General features: G+C 48.6%; 1 protein-coding gene across 1 annotated transcript; it reads left to right on the top strand.

The window, feature by feature from the left end:
• Positions 1–1,476: 1,476 nt before the first annotated feature.
• Positions 1,477–2,559, top strand: LOC147526411 (E3 ubiquitin-protein ligase Topors-like). The gene has a single exon (XM_086629871.1). The coding sequence runs from the start codon at positions 1,477–1,479 to the stop codon at positions 2,557–2,559; it is 1,083 nt and encodes a 360-aa protein (XP_086485997.1).
• Positions 2,560–14,488: the final 11,929 nt, after the last annotated feature.

Genomic DNA, 14,488 nt, shown 5'->3' with positions numbered 1-14,488 from the left:
TTAGAATCCTGCTAAAAGCAACATAATCAGCAACAGCCACAAAAGCCAAGAAGCCACAAGAGAACAAAGGGGTATCAGTTAATCCAGTTTTACGTATTGGTTGTGCCATATCAGAATGTGCTTTATGTAGAAGCAAGATTCAAAAATCCTAACCTTAAATCCTAATTTTGTTAGATGACACTTTACTTGTTAGAAAAAATATAATCACCATGCTAAAATCATAATATCCTCAGAACAGATGTTGTCAGAGCAGGTACTGCCACACATTTGTCCATCTGCACGTGTAGCTGCAAACTCCGAAATTCAAATAAACTTACACATCTTACCCCTTGTACTGTCAAAACTATGACATGCTCTCATCAGCTGCACAACGCATTTTCCATTGCCTTGTACTGACATTTACTGATTCTTCAGAAAACATGCTGCCACCTAATGTACACTTAGAGATTCAACCTTTCACCATTAGCAAGAGATTGATGCTCCCCATAGGCAACAAAGAGGGACTGGAATTTGTGCCAAGGTTACACGTTGGTCAAAATAAATTCCAAAAGTGGAGCCCACAGAGCCACGTTTGAATGTATTGCAACAGTTGTTTACAGCTCTCTATATGGACTCGGGGTTTTTGTTTGTGGCTTGTTTTTTAAATGGCATGCAAAACTTGCTCACCTCCACTACCCAAAATTGTGCAAACTTAGGTCCATGCACATGTGCCTGATTTAGCTTCCCATTCCAGCCACGTCCCTCTGCTTCTGTGCTACCAAATCTGGGACCAGAAGTAGCCAAGTTGGGGCCAGTGGGGAAAAAAAGTAAAAAAGGCTGAGTTGTTTCTTTTGGTAGGAGGCTGGACTGGAGAAAGTGCTGTAGAAAAGCACCTGACGGGGCTGAATGCCAGCCAAGGCCTTGGTGACGGGCATGGAACAGCGAAGGTGAGCAGAAGACACAGGTGAGGAAAGGGAGCAGAGAGCGGTGCTGCAGTAGCCCCAGATGTGTGTGCAGAGGTGGGAGTGCTGCGGAGGCAGATGGCCCATTGTGACGTCACTTGGCGTCCCTCACTGCTCACCCTGGGGCACCGGCAGAGTGTGGCTCAGTCTGGCTCATGCCTGGCCTCCTGGCAGACGTGTCTGCAAGGTCTGGAGCGTGGAGCGAGGCTTCTCCTGGTGCTGGTGGTGCTGTGGGAGCTGCTGTCTGCAGCTCTCGGTGCCCATCCCAGAGCCATCCCCTGTCTTTCCCCGGCCCTGCCTGGTTCAGGCAGCCGGGCACCGCAGTGCGTGCTTGCAACAGAGCAGGTGAGATGTGCAGGGAAACATGCCCCTGGGATGGCCATGGGGCAGGCAGTGGGGCTCGGGGACCCAGCAGAGTGTCCTTCCTGAGGGACCTTGGCATTTCTTCCTCCCCTCCCCAGGACAGCGAGTGACCGTGGCCTCTCTTCCATTTGTCAGTGCATCACACCCTCTGGCAGTGCCAGAACCAGCGAGGATGGGCGGCTCCTTATCCTCAGCTCTTCCCAACCCTTTGCCGAGCACAAACATGGCGACTGAGTCAGAGTGGATCTGCCCCGTTTGTCTTGACGCTCGAGATGACGTCGCTTATGTGATACCCTGTGGCCACCAGTTCTGCCTGGGCTGCATCTTGCGTTGGGTGAAGATAAAATCAGAGTGCATTCTCTGCAGAAGACAGGTGGACTTAATCAAATTCTCTGTGAGGGAAGAAGATGACTATCTACAGTTGGATGTCAGTCTCCTTGAAGAGGTGCCAGTTGAGAGCAGCCAAGCAGGAACAGCTCCAAGCAACCTGGCCAATAACAGCCCCCGTCAGCCAATGGTGGCGTTCCCTCCATCCTCTCCACAGGGGATGTTGACAGCTTCTGAGCAGGGGCCTTCAGGGACAGATGCTGGGGCTACTGTGGGTGGCCTCCTGCCTGAGGTCTGGGCAGAACTCTTCCAAAGTGAATGGCATCTCGTCAATCCCATATTGTCTTGGCTATGCCAGGAGCTGATGGCATTATATGGGCCACGGTGGTGGGAGGCAAATACTGTAGCGAGCATCATCCTACACATCCTGTGTGTCTATGGCCCAGACGAGGACATCATGATCCAAGAGACGCAGGACTACCTTCAGGAATACACAGTGCCGTTGGTCCATGGCGTCATGGACATCATTGTGCGCCAGTGCAGCGAGGAGGCCCAGAGGCTGCTACACTCCCATGCTGCCAGGGAGGAGGATGACAGCCGTGCGGGCTCCAGCTCCAGCAGCTCCCGGGTGGGGGCTCCCACCCCCAACTCAGCCTCCTCCAGAAGCCCTTCAGGAGCTGATGTGGCGGTCCAGACCAGCCCTGAACTCCCCCAGTCTGTGCCCATCCCTGCAGAGCAGGAGCAGCTCCAGGAGCCGGGGGAGGCGGCGGCAGGACCCTCTGCCCAGGGCTGCAGCCGCAGACCCTCCGCTCGGGGCCAGGACAGGGACCACTCACACAGGAGGCCCGGGCGCCCCACAAAGCGGAGGGCCCCCAGCCCCCGGGACTCTCCCCCGCCCTGCAAGAGACCATGCATCCAGCAGGACTAGCAGGGCTGCAACTTCCTTTAATTGAAAAAAAAAGAAATAAATTCTGATTTCCCTGGCGCAGTCTCCCAGTGCTGCTTTCTCTCCCTTCTCCTGCTGCCTTTCCCTGCCCCTCACGCCCCATCGTCGACCAAAGGCCCCCGGAGCCCCAGGGCCATGTGGGCAGCACCTTCTCATGCAGGAAATCCTGCAGCAGCCACAGCTGTGGAAGAGCTTCTGAAGAGCAAGAAGAAGTTACTAAAGGCTGTGGAAGGAAGGAAGGAAGGAAGGACGGAAGGAAGGAAGGAAGGAACGAACGAACAAACAAACGAAGGAAGGAAAGAGTACCAACGTCTTGTCCATCATCTTTTTGTCTCTGATGTTTCTCCAAAATCCACAACACAGGGCATTCCAAACACCGAGCAGGTTAGTGTATGGGATTCATAGCAGTAGCTGTGGAGCGGGCAGTGGGGTTCGGGGACCCAGGAGGGTTTTCTTTTTGAGGGACCTGGGTATTTCTTCCTCCCCTCCTTGGACAGCGAGCGACTATGGCACCTCTCCCTCTTACAGTGCACGACACTCTTTGGCAGCACGACACCAGTGAGGGAGGGTGGCTTCTCATCCTCAGCTCTTCCCAACCCGCTGTAGAGTAAAAACATGGTGATTGAGACAGAGAGAAGCTGCCTCATCTGCCATGATGCTCGAAATGATGTCACTTATGCGATGCCCTGTGGCCACCAGTTCTGCCTGGGCTGCATCCCGCGTTGGGCAAAGATGAGACCAGAATGCCCTTTCTGCAGAAGACCAATTGAGAGTGTCACCTTGGGGCACTGGCAGGGTGTGACTCAGCAGACTTCTCTAAGTAGATAAGGTCGGCACACTGGATCCTGTTTCCCTCAGAAGAGAGTTTCCTATGACAACGACCCATCTTTTTCTTGATGGAAGCCATTTTGACACAGGGCACAGGCCTGACTTAATCTTGGTGACATCTCCAAGCTAGATGAATTGTTGTCCTCCTCATTGTTTGGTTTCACTTGCAAAGCCTCGTACCATTCACAAAAGGGCACCTGGGAAGCTTTGGTGGTCACAGAGGAGATCCACCTGCTGCGCTGAGCAGGAAGTTCTCGCCATTGCCCTCTACCCCTTAAGTCACAGCATTTTGCCTGGTGAGGAGACCATAGGGAACCCTCTGTGCCATGTGTCCCACCTGACTGAAGTGGTGTCCTGGTTTTAGCTGGGACAGAGTTAGCTCTTCTTTTTAGCAGCTAGAAGAGCTCTGTATTTTTGGACTGTGTAGGTTTAGTTGCCGCAGCGGCCTAACCCACGACAGTCTTAATTGATGCCCAACGTGGGCCTTGAAGTGGTTGAGATAACGAAAGTAAATTGCTGTGATTTGCCATTGTGTTTTTCCTGGATGTTGCTGGCTGGAATGCTGTTTGTTATGCTTTCATACATGTTACCAGACATGTATGTTTTATTGCCTTATCTGCCTTATATGATATTAGGCAGAATGTTTATGCGGTTTTCTAGCTCTGGGTGTTGGACCGGTATGAAAAGTATGCTCTCGTTAATTAAGGGTTTTGCTGTACTCTACTGTTTAACGCTGATAAGATCATGGTTGCTGGGACCAGCTCAGTCTCTGTATTCGGCGGTGCAGAGAGGGATGGTGATGTGGAGCTCGTTTATTAATTTTGAGCATCACCTGGCAGATGTCATTGCTTTTCAGTGTGCCGGAGTGCAGAAACACGGCGGGATAAGGGGGAGCATAGCTGGGACAAGGGGGACACGATTCCCCTTGTGATTTGTGGTGGAACTTAAGATTGAGGGCCAAACTGGCCAATTAGTATTCCATATCATGCAGCGCCATGCCCAGTATAAAAGTGAGGGGCAGCCGGACAGAAGGGCTTTTGCGCTTTGGCTCTTTCGCCGCTTTTGCTCTTTTGCCTTTTTTTTTCCTCTCTCTCCCAGTACTCCCACTCTCAGAGTACTCTCTCTCACTCTGCTCCTCTCTATTTCGGGGCATCGCGTTCGTCCGGGATTGCAGCTTCGGGACGAGACAGGCTGCAGATAAGAGGGGATGGTGAGCATCTACACTGTGTATTAAATCATCTGTATTAAATTGTTCTTATCTCAGCCCACGTGTTTCCCGTTTGTCCTTTAATTCTCTCCCTCATTCCTGGGGGTGGGGAGGGTGAGTGACCGGCTGTGTGGGAGGGTCAGCCTAACCCACGACACCACCCCAGGGCCAAGTGTCCCCGCACAGCTCACCTCTGCTGCTGCGAGCGCGCCTCTTGTGTGCCCCAGCTGCCTGCAGCTGGCAGGGCCGGGGAAAAGCCTTTGATCACTTTGGGTTTGGAATGGAGAGTTGCAAGGAGCAACTACCCAACCAGGACACCACCACCAACGCTCGCTTAGCACTCCAGCCTCACGACGGAGGCTGGAATGCAGCCATGAACCAGCTGAGTGGGACTGGATGCAAGGCGACAGGCACCCGGTTCTAGTCACTGGGTGACAGTGACTAGAACCCATTGTTCTGGAGTCGGTGGCCAGGGCACTCATCTCCAGGCAGATGATGGAAGAAGATTCACTCAGTAACAACCCATCCCTGCCTGGGAGGCTGTAGGACCAAGTCTCACAGACTGTGCCCACACTCCAGCACTGCTGGTCAGCCCCCTGGGCTCCCCTGCTTCCTCCCACAGGGAGTCACAGGAAGCACTGGGCTCACTCTGCCAGGTCTTCTCCTGTCTTCCAGCCCTAGCCAGAAAGCACAAGGGTGATCCCCTCTGCTCAGCATCCATCAGGCTTCATCCGGACACTACGTCCCATTTGGCCTACCAGAGACAGGCCACCAAACCTGAGGGGCTCAGGGGAGGCAACAAGGGTCTGTGGGGCTTGGACTCGCTCAGCATGGAGCAGAGAAGGTGTCCGGGCACCTCACAGCACACTTGGGGCCTATGGGGAAGGCAGCAAGGGGATGGGGACAGGCTCTTCCCAGCACTTCCTAGTGGGAGAGTGAGAGATGGCGGCATCTCCTGAGACTAGAGAGGTTCAGACTGGAGATAAGGAACCAAAATCAAAATCCTTCTGAGGACCATGAAGCACCTGAGTGAGTTGCCCAGAGAGGAGGTGGGATCCCTGAGCCTGGAGGCCAGCCTCTGAGACCTGGGCAGCTACAACCCAGAGCATCCAGGACTAAATTCATTGACTACATATACATATATATAAATATATGTATGTCTATACTCATTTTTCATCGTATAACATCCCCTGCCTTGAGCCGGTGACTGGATCAGAGACCGCCTCAGTCTTCTCCTAGTAGGAGCGGTTCAATGGTTTGGTTATTGGTATGACCTAGTATGAAATGGAACACGTGAGCATGGGTGCCTCAAGACTGGCAGAAAAGAGGCTGTGAGAGCGGTAGGTGTTGATGGCACTCACACTTCATCAAGATCACATCTATGTGCAGCTTCTCAAGACACCCAGGCAGGGACAATCCAGGAGATGTGAAGAGGCCTCCAAAGGTTGTTTGTCTTGTCTTCTGTCTCACCTCTGATAATTTTGTCCGGACTAGGTGGGAATACACATTTAGCCACTTGCAAAGAGGTGGATCTGACAACATGCATGTGAATTTTAGTTGGAAATAAAAATCTCCCTCCCCTCCTTGCTTGGAACTTTGCAGCCTTACTGAGATTTGTTGATACCCTTTGCAGCAGAGGTTTTGGGCTGGACATACTCTGCCTACAGAGCAGTGGTGCCACATGATTGAAACAATAAAAGGATAAGACTATTTGTCATTGCATGGCCCTTCTCCTTGCTTACATAGGAAAGGCCAAAGAAGTACCAGATAATTTCAATGACTGCTCTTTTTTTCTCCCATTGGTGTCTAGTAATCAAAGCAAAACATCCCCAACAAGCAATGCCTTCTTGCCAAAATCAAAGGAATGCCTCAGGCTGCACGAAAGGAGAGCAGCTCAGAAAAGGTGATGCACAGAATGGAAGGTCTGAGGTCATGGTCGCTTTGGTGGCCCTGTGAGCTGGGAGGAAAAGGGACTCAATCCTCCTGGGTGTTTTTTTGTCCCCTCCTTAATTCACCAAAACCCCCCTGAAGTAGTGTTGTCACTGGAACTGGGCTTACAATTTGTTCCCAGATGAGTTAGCAACTCATTTCCCATTCTTTCTCAATCCTTCAGTTCTCTACCTGGAAGCACATGTTTCTCTGCAAGAAGTGGGCTTCCTTCCTAAATCATGGCTGCTTGAGTGTGCCTTGTGGGGCAGCTCCCCTGAAACCAGAGAGGAACAGTATTAAAAAGCAATACTTGGTCTCTCAGCATTTCCCCTGATGCCACGTTGAGGACAGACAGTTTTTCATGGCACAGTGCAAACATATAGAAGAAAACACAACAGAGATGTAAAAGGCAAATTTATTCTTGATCTTGATCATTCTTAGTATGTATATTGAATGGTCAGGCAAGCCACGGCAAGCAGCATTTCGTCCTACAACTCAGGAAAAGGTGTTGGAGACTTCCACTTGAAGTCAGCTGCTCTCATTGACATTCAGAGCCTGTTCAGATTCAAGTCAGTGCAGACAGAGCTAGAAAATGTGTTGTCCCCAGAATGGATGTGTTCTACCGTGAGTCCTAAGCTATTTTATGTCATGATTTAGCTCTTCTTTTCTGTTGGGCCACTTTGCAGCATTGGTTATCTTCTTCCCCAAGAATGCCTCTGAATAAGTGTAATACCAAATACATTACTACAGGAACAGACTGCTCATGAAAAGAAATTTATCTCCGCAATATTCATGAGAGAGGGAACTCCACCTTCCTCTGAGACAGAGCTCGTTGGCCTCTGGCAGAAACGGATTTCTGGAGAAGGTATGTTGTGGGTCTGATGCGGCAGGAGAGTTTTCCCCATACAGGATCATACTGCAGCAGTTTCCCAGACACTCTGGAGGCATATTCCACTAGAGGACACTGCGGTAGTACGCATTTCTTCTAAAATGTAAAGGCCTTCGCCTATGTTCTCCACATTTTCCAGTTTCAAGTGGATTAGTTCATGGATTTTGGCACAGTCCTGTTTTACTTGATGCTGCAGCTTCTGTTAGATTTAACAAGAAATCTGGGCTGGCTTGACCAAGGAAGCTTGAGCATGGCTGAGTTGTTCTCAACTTTAATCCTTTAGACAGTGTTATTTATCCCATAGAAAACCAGCTCAGTTTGATAATTATGCTGCTACTTGTAGCATCATTATTGTCATAAAGTAAGCTCTAGCAAAGAAAAAATTCAGCAGAGTGCTTTGAAAGTGCTATTTTTCCACAAGAACTTGCATTTTCACATATTTAGTACTAAAAGCGTAAAAGTAAGGTCCTGCCTACATTTTAGCTGCTGTCTACATGGCACTAATATCACGACACAGAGGCAGCCGCATCTTGGTTAGACTGACACCAGAATGTCTGTAAAGGAGTTTAGGCAAAAAAACCAGGTGGTAACAGAATTACTTTATGTCATCCAGGGACGTGCAGTTTTTACTTTGCATCAGGAGAATACTTGTTGTGAGAGTTCCTTGTGTTTAACTCTCCTCCCGTTTGTCATTCAAGAGGAGCTGAAGTCAGGCAAGTGTAAATCTCCTTTACACAGGTTCCTTTTCTGTACACTGCCTGGACATGAGTTACATTAAAGACAAGCCACAGAAATTAGGTACCTTCTCTAGCAATACATCTCTGAATGCTCTTTTTGTTGGCTGTGCTTTGCATTCACCAAATAGAGGTTAGAAACTGCACTGCAGTTGCATGGTATTTTGTTGGAGTGGCTTCTGAATTTGTCTTATGTTAGCATCCTACAGAATCTGGAGAAAAGAGGGTTTCCTTCAAAAACCACACTTCTGCATTGTGCTTTGTTCAAAACAGCAGGCTGCAGTTTCGGGAGCTTCCGAGTCAAAGAATATAGGGAGGGTCTTCCTTGCTGTGATAAATGTGTCAAATAGGGGATCTTCCTTGCCATGCTAGATCTGTTGTCCTGTGTCACTCAAACTGCGTTCAAGAGTTGTGCCTTCACATGAGGACTGTTGCCAAATGCAGAGGAGAGGGCCTTGATCTCTGTTCCTATGTCGTCCTGGGCTTTGTCACAACTGACCAACGTCTTGCTGTTTCTAATCAAATCTCCCAGTGCTTTTCTTAAATAAATATTTAAGAAATATTTTTTAATAAATGCACAGGGGTAGAATACCCTTTGAAATCAACAAACTCTTTGCTTGCAGGAAGCACTGGTGACTTCATCCCAGTGCTTGCATATCACGTTCCTTCAGAGTTCCTTCATACTCTAATCCTTTTCTAGGCCTAGTAACAAACCCATGGTGAAACTAGCTGATACCGAAACTCTTGAGAGCAGAAGAAAAGGGTGAAAATATGGCAAGTCTGGCCCTGGAGCCTGTAGTAACCTTTCAAAACTGTCTCTAATGCTGGTTGCAAAACCGTGGTGTGTTCTTTTGACACTTGTCTCCTGCATCTGGCAAGAAAGAAGAAAGAGGGCAACATTAGCTCTGAGTTTTGTTGTGTGACTAGACTGAAGGATTTGAGAGTGTGCGCTCACACCTGTTCCAAAACGGCTTTGTTTTGCTGTGTAATGGGCAGCACGTGGGCACAGTCCTAGTAAAAACAGGTGATGCAAAGCTGGAAGGGTGAAGGTATTGGAGGGGATGATAGAGAAGGACAGAGAATTAGGGAGTGCTTTGCTCTGTCAACTAGTAGCTCTCATGTTTTGTCTTCCACTGCTGTGTGTTTGAGCTACATCCTTCAACTTTGTCGTTGTGACTCTTCTTGGATACCTCTCATCTGCAGGTCTCGATCTACCCAGGGCCGAGGACTGGAACCCTGTGATAACTGAGAACAATGAAGCATGTTTCGAACTCAGCCCTGTGGTAAGGAGAGGTCTGCTACGAGGACATCAACTTACAGTGACACTACAGGGTCATGTGAAAGAAAAAAAGCTCTGCAAGTCAGGGTTTAGCCTCCCTTTGGAAATGTTTCCTTTCCTGAAAGGATTTGGCCCCAAATTCCTTAACATTCTCTCTCTTGAAATGAGAAAGAAGGCATGTGAAACTTCATCTCTCTTCAGGACTGAAATGTTCTTCATCCGTTAACGCTCAAGTGTAGCCCCATTCATAATGGAGTGGAGGAGAAACCACCCAGAAGTGCAGAGCCCCACCTCCTCCACACACCATATTGTGATGTGCTGAGGTACCTCTGCAAGCAGTTTGCCTCATCTTCACCTCGTGTGCCCTTCTGACACCAAATCTGATGAGAACAATACCATACTGTTTTTTTTTTTTTCCCAAGGGCATCTTCTGCTTAAACAATTCTTGCCCCTTTTCTCAGGCTTCATGCTCTTTTTCATGTTTCCACTCCTGCATGTTAGAGTAGCATCTACTGTTTTCTGAGCCTGCTCTCTTTAAAGCTCTTGTTTGACGACCCTCCCTCTGCAGTGGCCTGAACAGCTGAGTTTGTGTTTGTTACCTCCTGTATGCTGAATATGCTACAATAATTGTTCTGGCTAGTGAGGAGCAGCACCATTCGAGGACCGTTGCCTTCAAATTCACATGAGAAGCTGGACATAAGCTGGCCTTGTTCCCTGGACTTACTAGATTCACAGGGTTTAGGGCCAGAAGGAGACATTCTGATCACCATATCTGGCTTCCCGTGTAAAAGAGACCTCAGAAATTCACCGAGTGACTCCTGTGTAAAGCCCAGTAAAACACCTTGGAACTGGAGCATATGTTAACAACAACAATAAAAATTTTAAAGATCTACAGGTTGCCCAGAGACGTGGTGGATGCTCCATCCCTGGAGACGTTCAAGGCCAGGTTGGATGAGGCCCTGAGCAACCTGATCTAGTTGGAGATATCCCTGTTTGTTGCAGGGGGGTTGGACTAGATGACCTTTGAAGGTCCCTTCCAGCCCTAACCATTCTATGATTCTATGATTCTACTGTGTTTTTTAATATTTTGTGTCACAGAATATTGTCCATGTTCATTCCACCTGGTTAGTCGTTCTAGTGGTTAACGTACTTCTCTGTTAAAATAAGTACATAATAGGCAATTTCTATTTTTCCCACTTCAGATGACTATTTTCCTTGTGCTTTTGTCAGCCAGGTCAGTATCAGAAGTTTTCTTACGCAGACAGGAGGGCCAGGGTCTAGTCACTTCTGACCTCGTAAATATTTCATCATCAGCTGAAGAAGCTGACCCATTAGATTGTGTCTTGCCTTAAACCAATGCTTAACTACATCAAGACAAATAAGTGAAACAGGGGTCTCTTAGGAAGGCCAGCCCCAAAACACATGCATTTAACTTTGTAGATGGAAACGAGCCTCTGACGTACACAGCTTGTGTGGAAACTCTTCTCCTGAGAGCGAATTTGTCTAAGAGGCTCATGAACTCCACACTTAGCTTGGCAGTGTACATACATACCTTTGTACTGATCCATGGCAGAGATGCATCTCAGCAAAAGAAGACAATTCCTCAATAGCTGAACGGCAAGTCCAGCTCCAGTTAGTTCCATTTCAAAGTGTCTTCCTTCTGAAAGGATGATATTACACAAATGACTGTTGAATCACACGCTTTCTACGTCTGTCTCATAAAAGTCTATGAAAAAACCATCTTGAAAATGTTTGGATCCAGGACAGGAGACTGGAGCCTGCCATCAGAAGAGAGGCAGTGCCAAAGGGGAGAGGCTTGTGGCAGAAGGGAGGTTTGTTCCCTGCGCAACTTGAGAAGGGGCAGAGGGACTTGCTGGAGGAAAAGGGACCCTTAGAGACTGGCTTGCTTGATAAAGGCTGGAGGAGAGTGAGACTGGGAAGAAAATCAGGGTTTCCTCAGGCAGCTGGCTGTTGGAAGCAGGTTCCCAAGGCAGAAGGAGCTTTTTGTGTAAGATACTAGAAGGTATCAAATCCCAGAAAGCAAAAGAATGGAGGATGGGAGGCCAGAAACTAAGGAAGATGCAGGAGTACAGACAATGCAGCTAGAGTTACATTAGCTTTTAATTTAAACAAACTTTAAAATGGGTTTCATTTCCAGTCACAGGCAGGGATGCTGCAGTTGCATTACTTCAGGTGCAGCCCACATGTTTGACTTCAGTTAACTTTCAAGATCGTGGGGCTTCTTTTGTTTGTTTTGTTTTAAATCTACAGGAAGTCTAAGGTACAGACGGACCAATTCTACTCCAGGGGACACCTCAGGAAATGGGGTCAGAGATGGTGCTGGGATTACGGGATGGGGTTTCAGTAGCAGAGGAGGGGCTGTAAGGAGATGCCAGAAGCCTCCCTGGGCTCCAAAACCAGGCGGAGCGGCCTCTGGCCAGGTCAGACCCTGCTCCCCTCCGGCCAGGGCTGAGCCAAGCAGCGCCTCTGTGAGCACCCTGTTTGAGATGGGGACAGAGAGCCCGAACCGGGCTGGACTTGTCACCGAAAATCCAAACAGAGCCTCTCTAACACAGTCTGTAGTGTCAGAAAGCAGACGGGAATTTATCGCGGTATCCACAGGTCTGGGTAATAGCCCTCCAGTGATGAGAAGGGACGCGGGGGCTGTCCCTGCTCCCCGGTGCCACCAGCTGCAGATGGCTGCGGCAGCGCAGTGGGGAGAGCTCCGAAGGTCCCCCACAGTGAAGAATGTGGCTGTGCTTTAAGGATTTCATAGGGGACTGTCTCCTGTGGGAAAGGATTCACGCTGCTGGAGAATAACAGTGGAGCAGTGATGAATCTGCAGTCCATGGAGGACCCAACACTTGGCGCTGCTGGCTGCACCCTAAGAAGCCATGAGTCCATGGGAAAAGCCCATGCTGGATCAATCTGATGGGTAAGGACTACATTCTGTGGGAAGAACTCGTGCTGGAGAATTTTGTGGAGAACTGTCCCCTGTGGGAAGAGATGCCACCTTGGAGCAGGGGAAGAGTGTGAAGAGTCCTCTCCATGACGTGGAAGGAAGGAGCAACAGAAACAATGTGTGATGAACTGGCCAGAACCTTCATTCCCCATCTCCCTGCACCGCTGGGGGAGGAGGTAGAGCCAGCAAAAGGGAGGGGTAGGGGGGAGGCATTGTTAAGATCTGGCTTTTTTTCTCACTATCCTCTCTGATGTGACTGGTAACAAATTAAATTGATTTGTCCCCAGGCTGAGTCTGTTTTGCCCGTGACCATGGTTGGTGAATGATCCCTCCCTGTTCTTATCTCGGCCCTCAATTGTTTTGTTACGTTTTTCTCACTCCACCCCACCGGGGCGGGGGAGGAATAAGCAAGTGGCTGCGTGGTGCTTAGTTGCCACCTGGGGCTTAACCATGAGACCTTCCCAAGACACTGCATCACGAGATATCTTATCTTATGCAACAACTTCCATTGTGGTTCAGAACAATGCAATCCATTACTACCTCACTGAAACTCCAAAAGAGACTGTATTAGCACCTCCAAACATCATACAAAGCCTTCTGACTTCTCTGGACCACTCTTCTGTACTGCTGATGTTTCCATTACCGAGGACTCACATAACTTTGTGTCCTGCTATTTACCAGAGGAGCCTTGGAAAACAGCTAAAGGAAAAAGAGAATTTCACAGAAGAGGGACCTTCTGAGTGAGTGTCGTGGGTTATGTTGAACCGCCCCACACACAGCCGGTCACTCCCCCTCCCCCACCCCCAGGAATGAGGGAGAGAATTAAAGGATAAACGTGAAACCCGTGGGTTGAGATAAGAGTGATTTAATACAGATGATTTAATACAATGTAGGTGCTCACCACCCCTCGTATGCGAAGCCCGTCTCGTCCCGAAAACTGCAAATCCCGGACGAACGCGAGGCCCCGAAATAGAGAGGGGCAGAGAGGGAGAGAAAGAGAGAGAGAGAGAAAGAAAAAAAAACAGCAGAGCAACAGCGCAGCAAGCACAAAAGAGCAAAAGTGCAAAAAGAGCAAAAGCGCAAAAGCCCCTCTTCCCGGCTGACCCTCGCTTTTATACTGGGCATGACGCTGCATGATATGGAATACTAATTGGCCAGTTTGGCCCTCAGTCTTAAGTTCCACACAAATGACAAGGGGAATCGTGTCCCCCTTGTCCCAGCTATGCTCCCCCCTTATCCTGCCGTGTTTCTGTACTCCGCACACTGAAAAGTCCTTGGAGTTTCACTTCCAACCACAAACATCAGCTTGCTATCAACATTCTTCTCAGAGTGAGCCTCTGAGTGAAACCAAAACAGGGAGCTCTTCTGGCTGTTAAAAAAAAACTCTGTCCCAGCTAAAACTGGGACAGTGAGTGATTGTAAAACCAGGTTTTTCCACATACTTCTACCAGTTAAGGTCAAATTTCCAGACTCCATTAGGTCTTCTCTGCCAGGGCTATTCCTTTGACAGAGATGCTTTAAATAGTCTAGTGTGTATGCAGATTGAGCAGTAGCAAAGCATGGAATGCAATAAACTGCACAGCTCTCATAAAGGAGAAAGTGGATTTCGTGTCAGTCATGTTAGTCCTGGGAGGCAGCCTCACATACTCTTTAAGAAATCAAGATGGGGGAAAAACTCAGAGGAGAGAGCTAGGGAAGTTTCAGTGAAACATACAACCACTTCCATTAACCTCTCTTTCCTCTGTGAAAGTTTCCTCGCACTGACAGGCCAAACTCCTACATGCAAGACATTTGGTTTTCATAGAGTATTTCAGACCTGCTTAAGACAGTGAGCATATAAATGCTTAACGTAGCAGCTTGTTACAAAAACTAGTTAAAAAAGCCTGTTAAGAGCTTGTTAAAAAAGCTATCTTTTCTGCATATTAGTTAATAAATAATTGCTTTGCACTTTAGGTAGTCATAGAATCATAAAATCATAGAATATCTCAAGTTGGAAAAGACCCATAAGGATCAAGTCCAACTCCCTGCTCCTTGCAGGACTACCTAGACCTATTGACCATATAACTAAGAGTGTTGTCTAGAT

Source organism: Tauraco erythrolophus, chromosome Z (genome assembly GCF_009769465.1).
Source record: "Tauraco erythrolophus isolate bTauEry1 chromosome Z, bTauEry1.pri, whole genome shotgun sequence".
In the NCBI taxonomy this organism is placed as follows: domain Eukaryota; kingdom Metazoa; phylum Chordata; class Aves; order Musophagiformes; family Musophagidae; genus Tauraco; species Tauraco erythrolophus.
This window is presented reverse-complemented; position numbering and strand designations above follow the sequence as displayed.

Excerpts from the sequence above, each read along its gene's own strand:
- LOC147526411 (XM_086629871.1), top strand. The coding sequence starts at position 1,477 with ATGGGCGGCTCCTTATCCTCAGCTCTTCCCAACCCTTTGCCGAGCACA.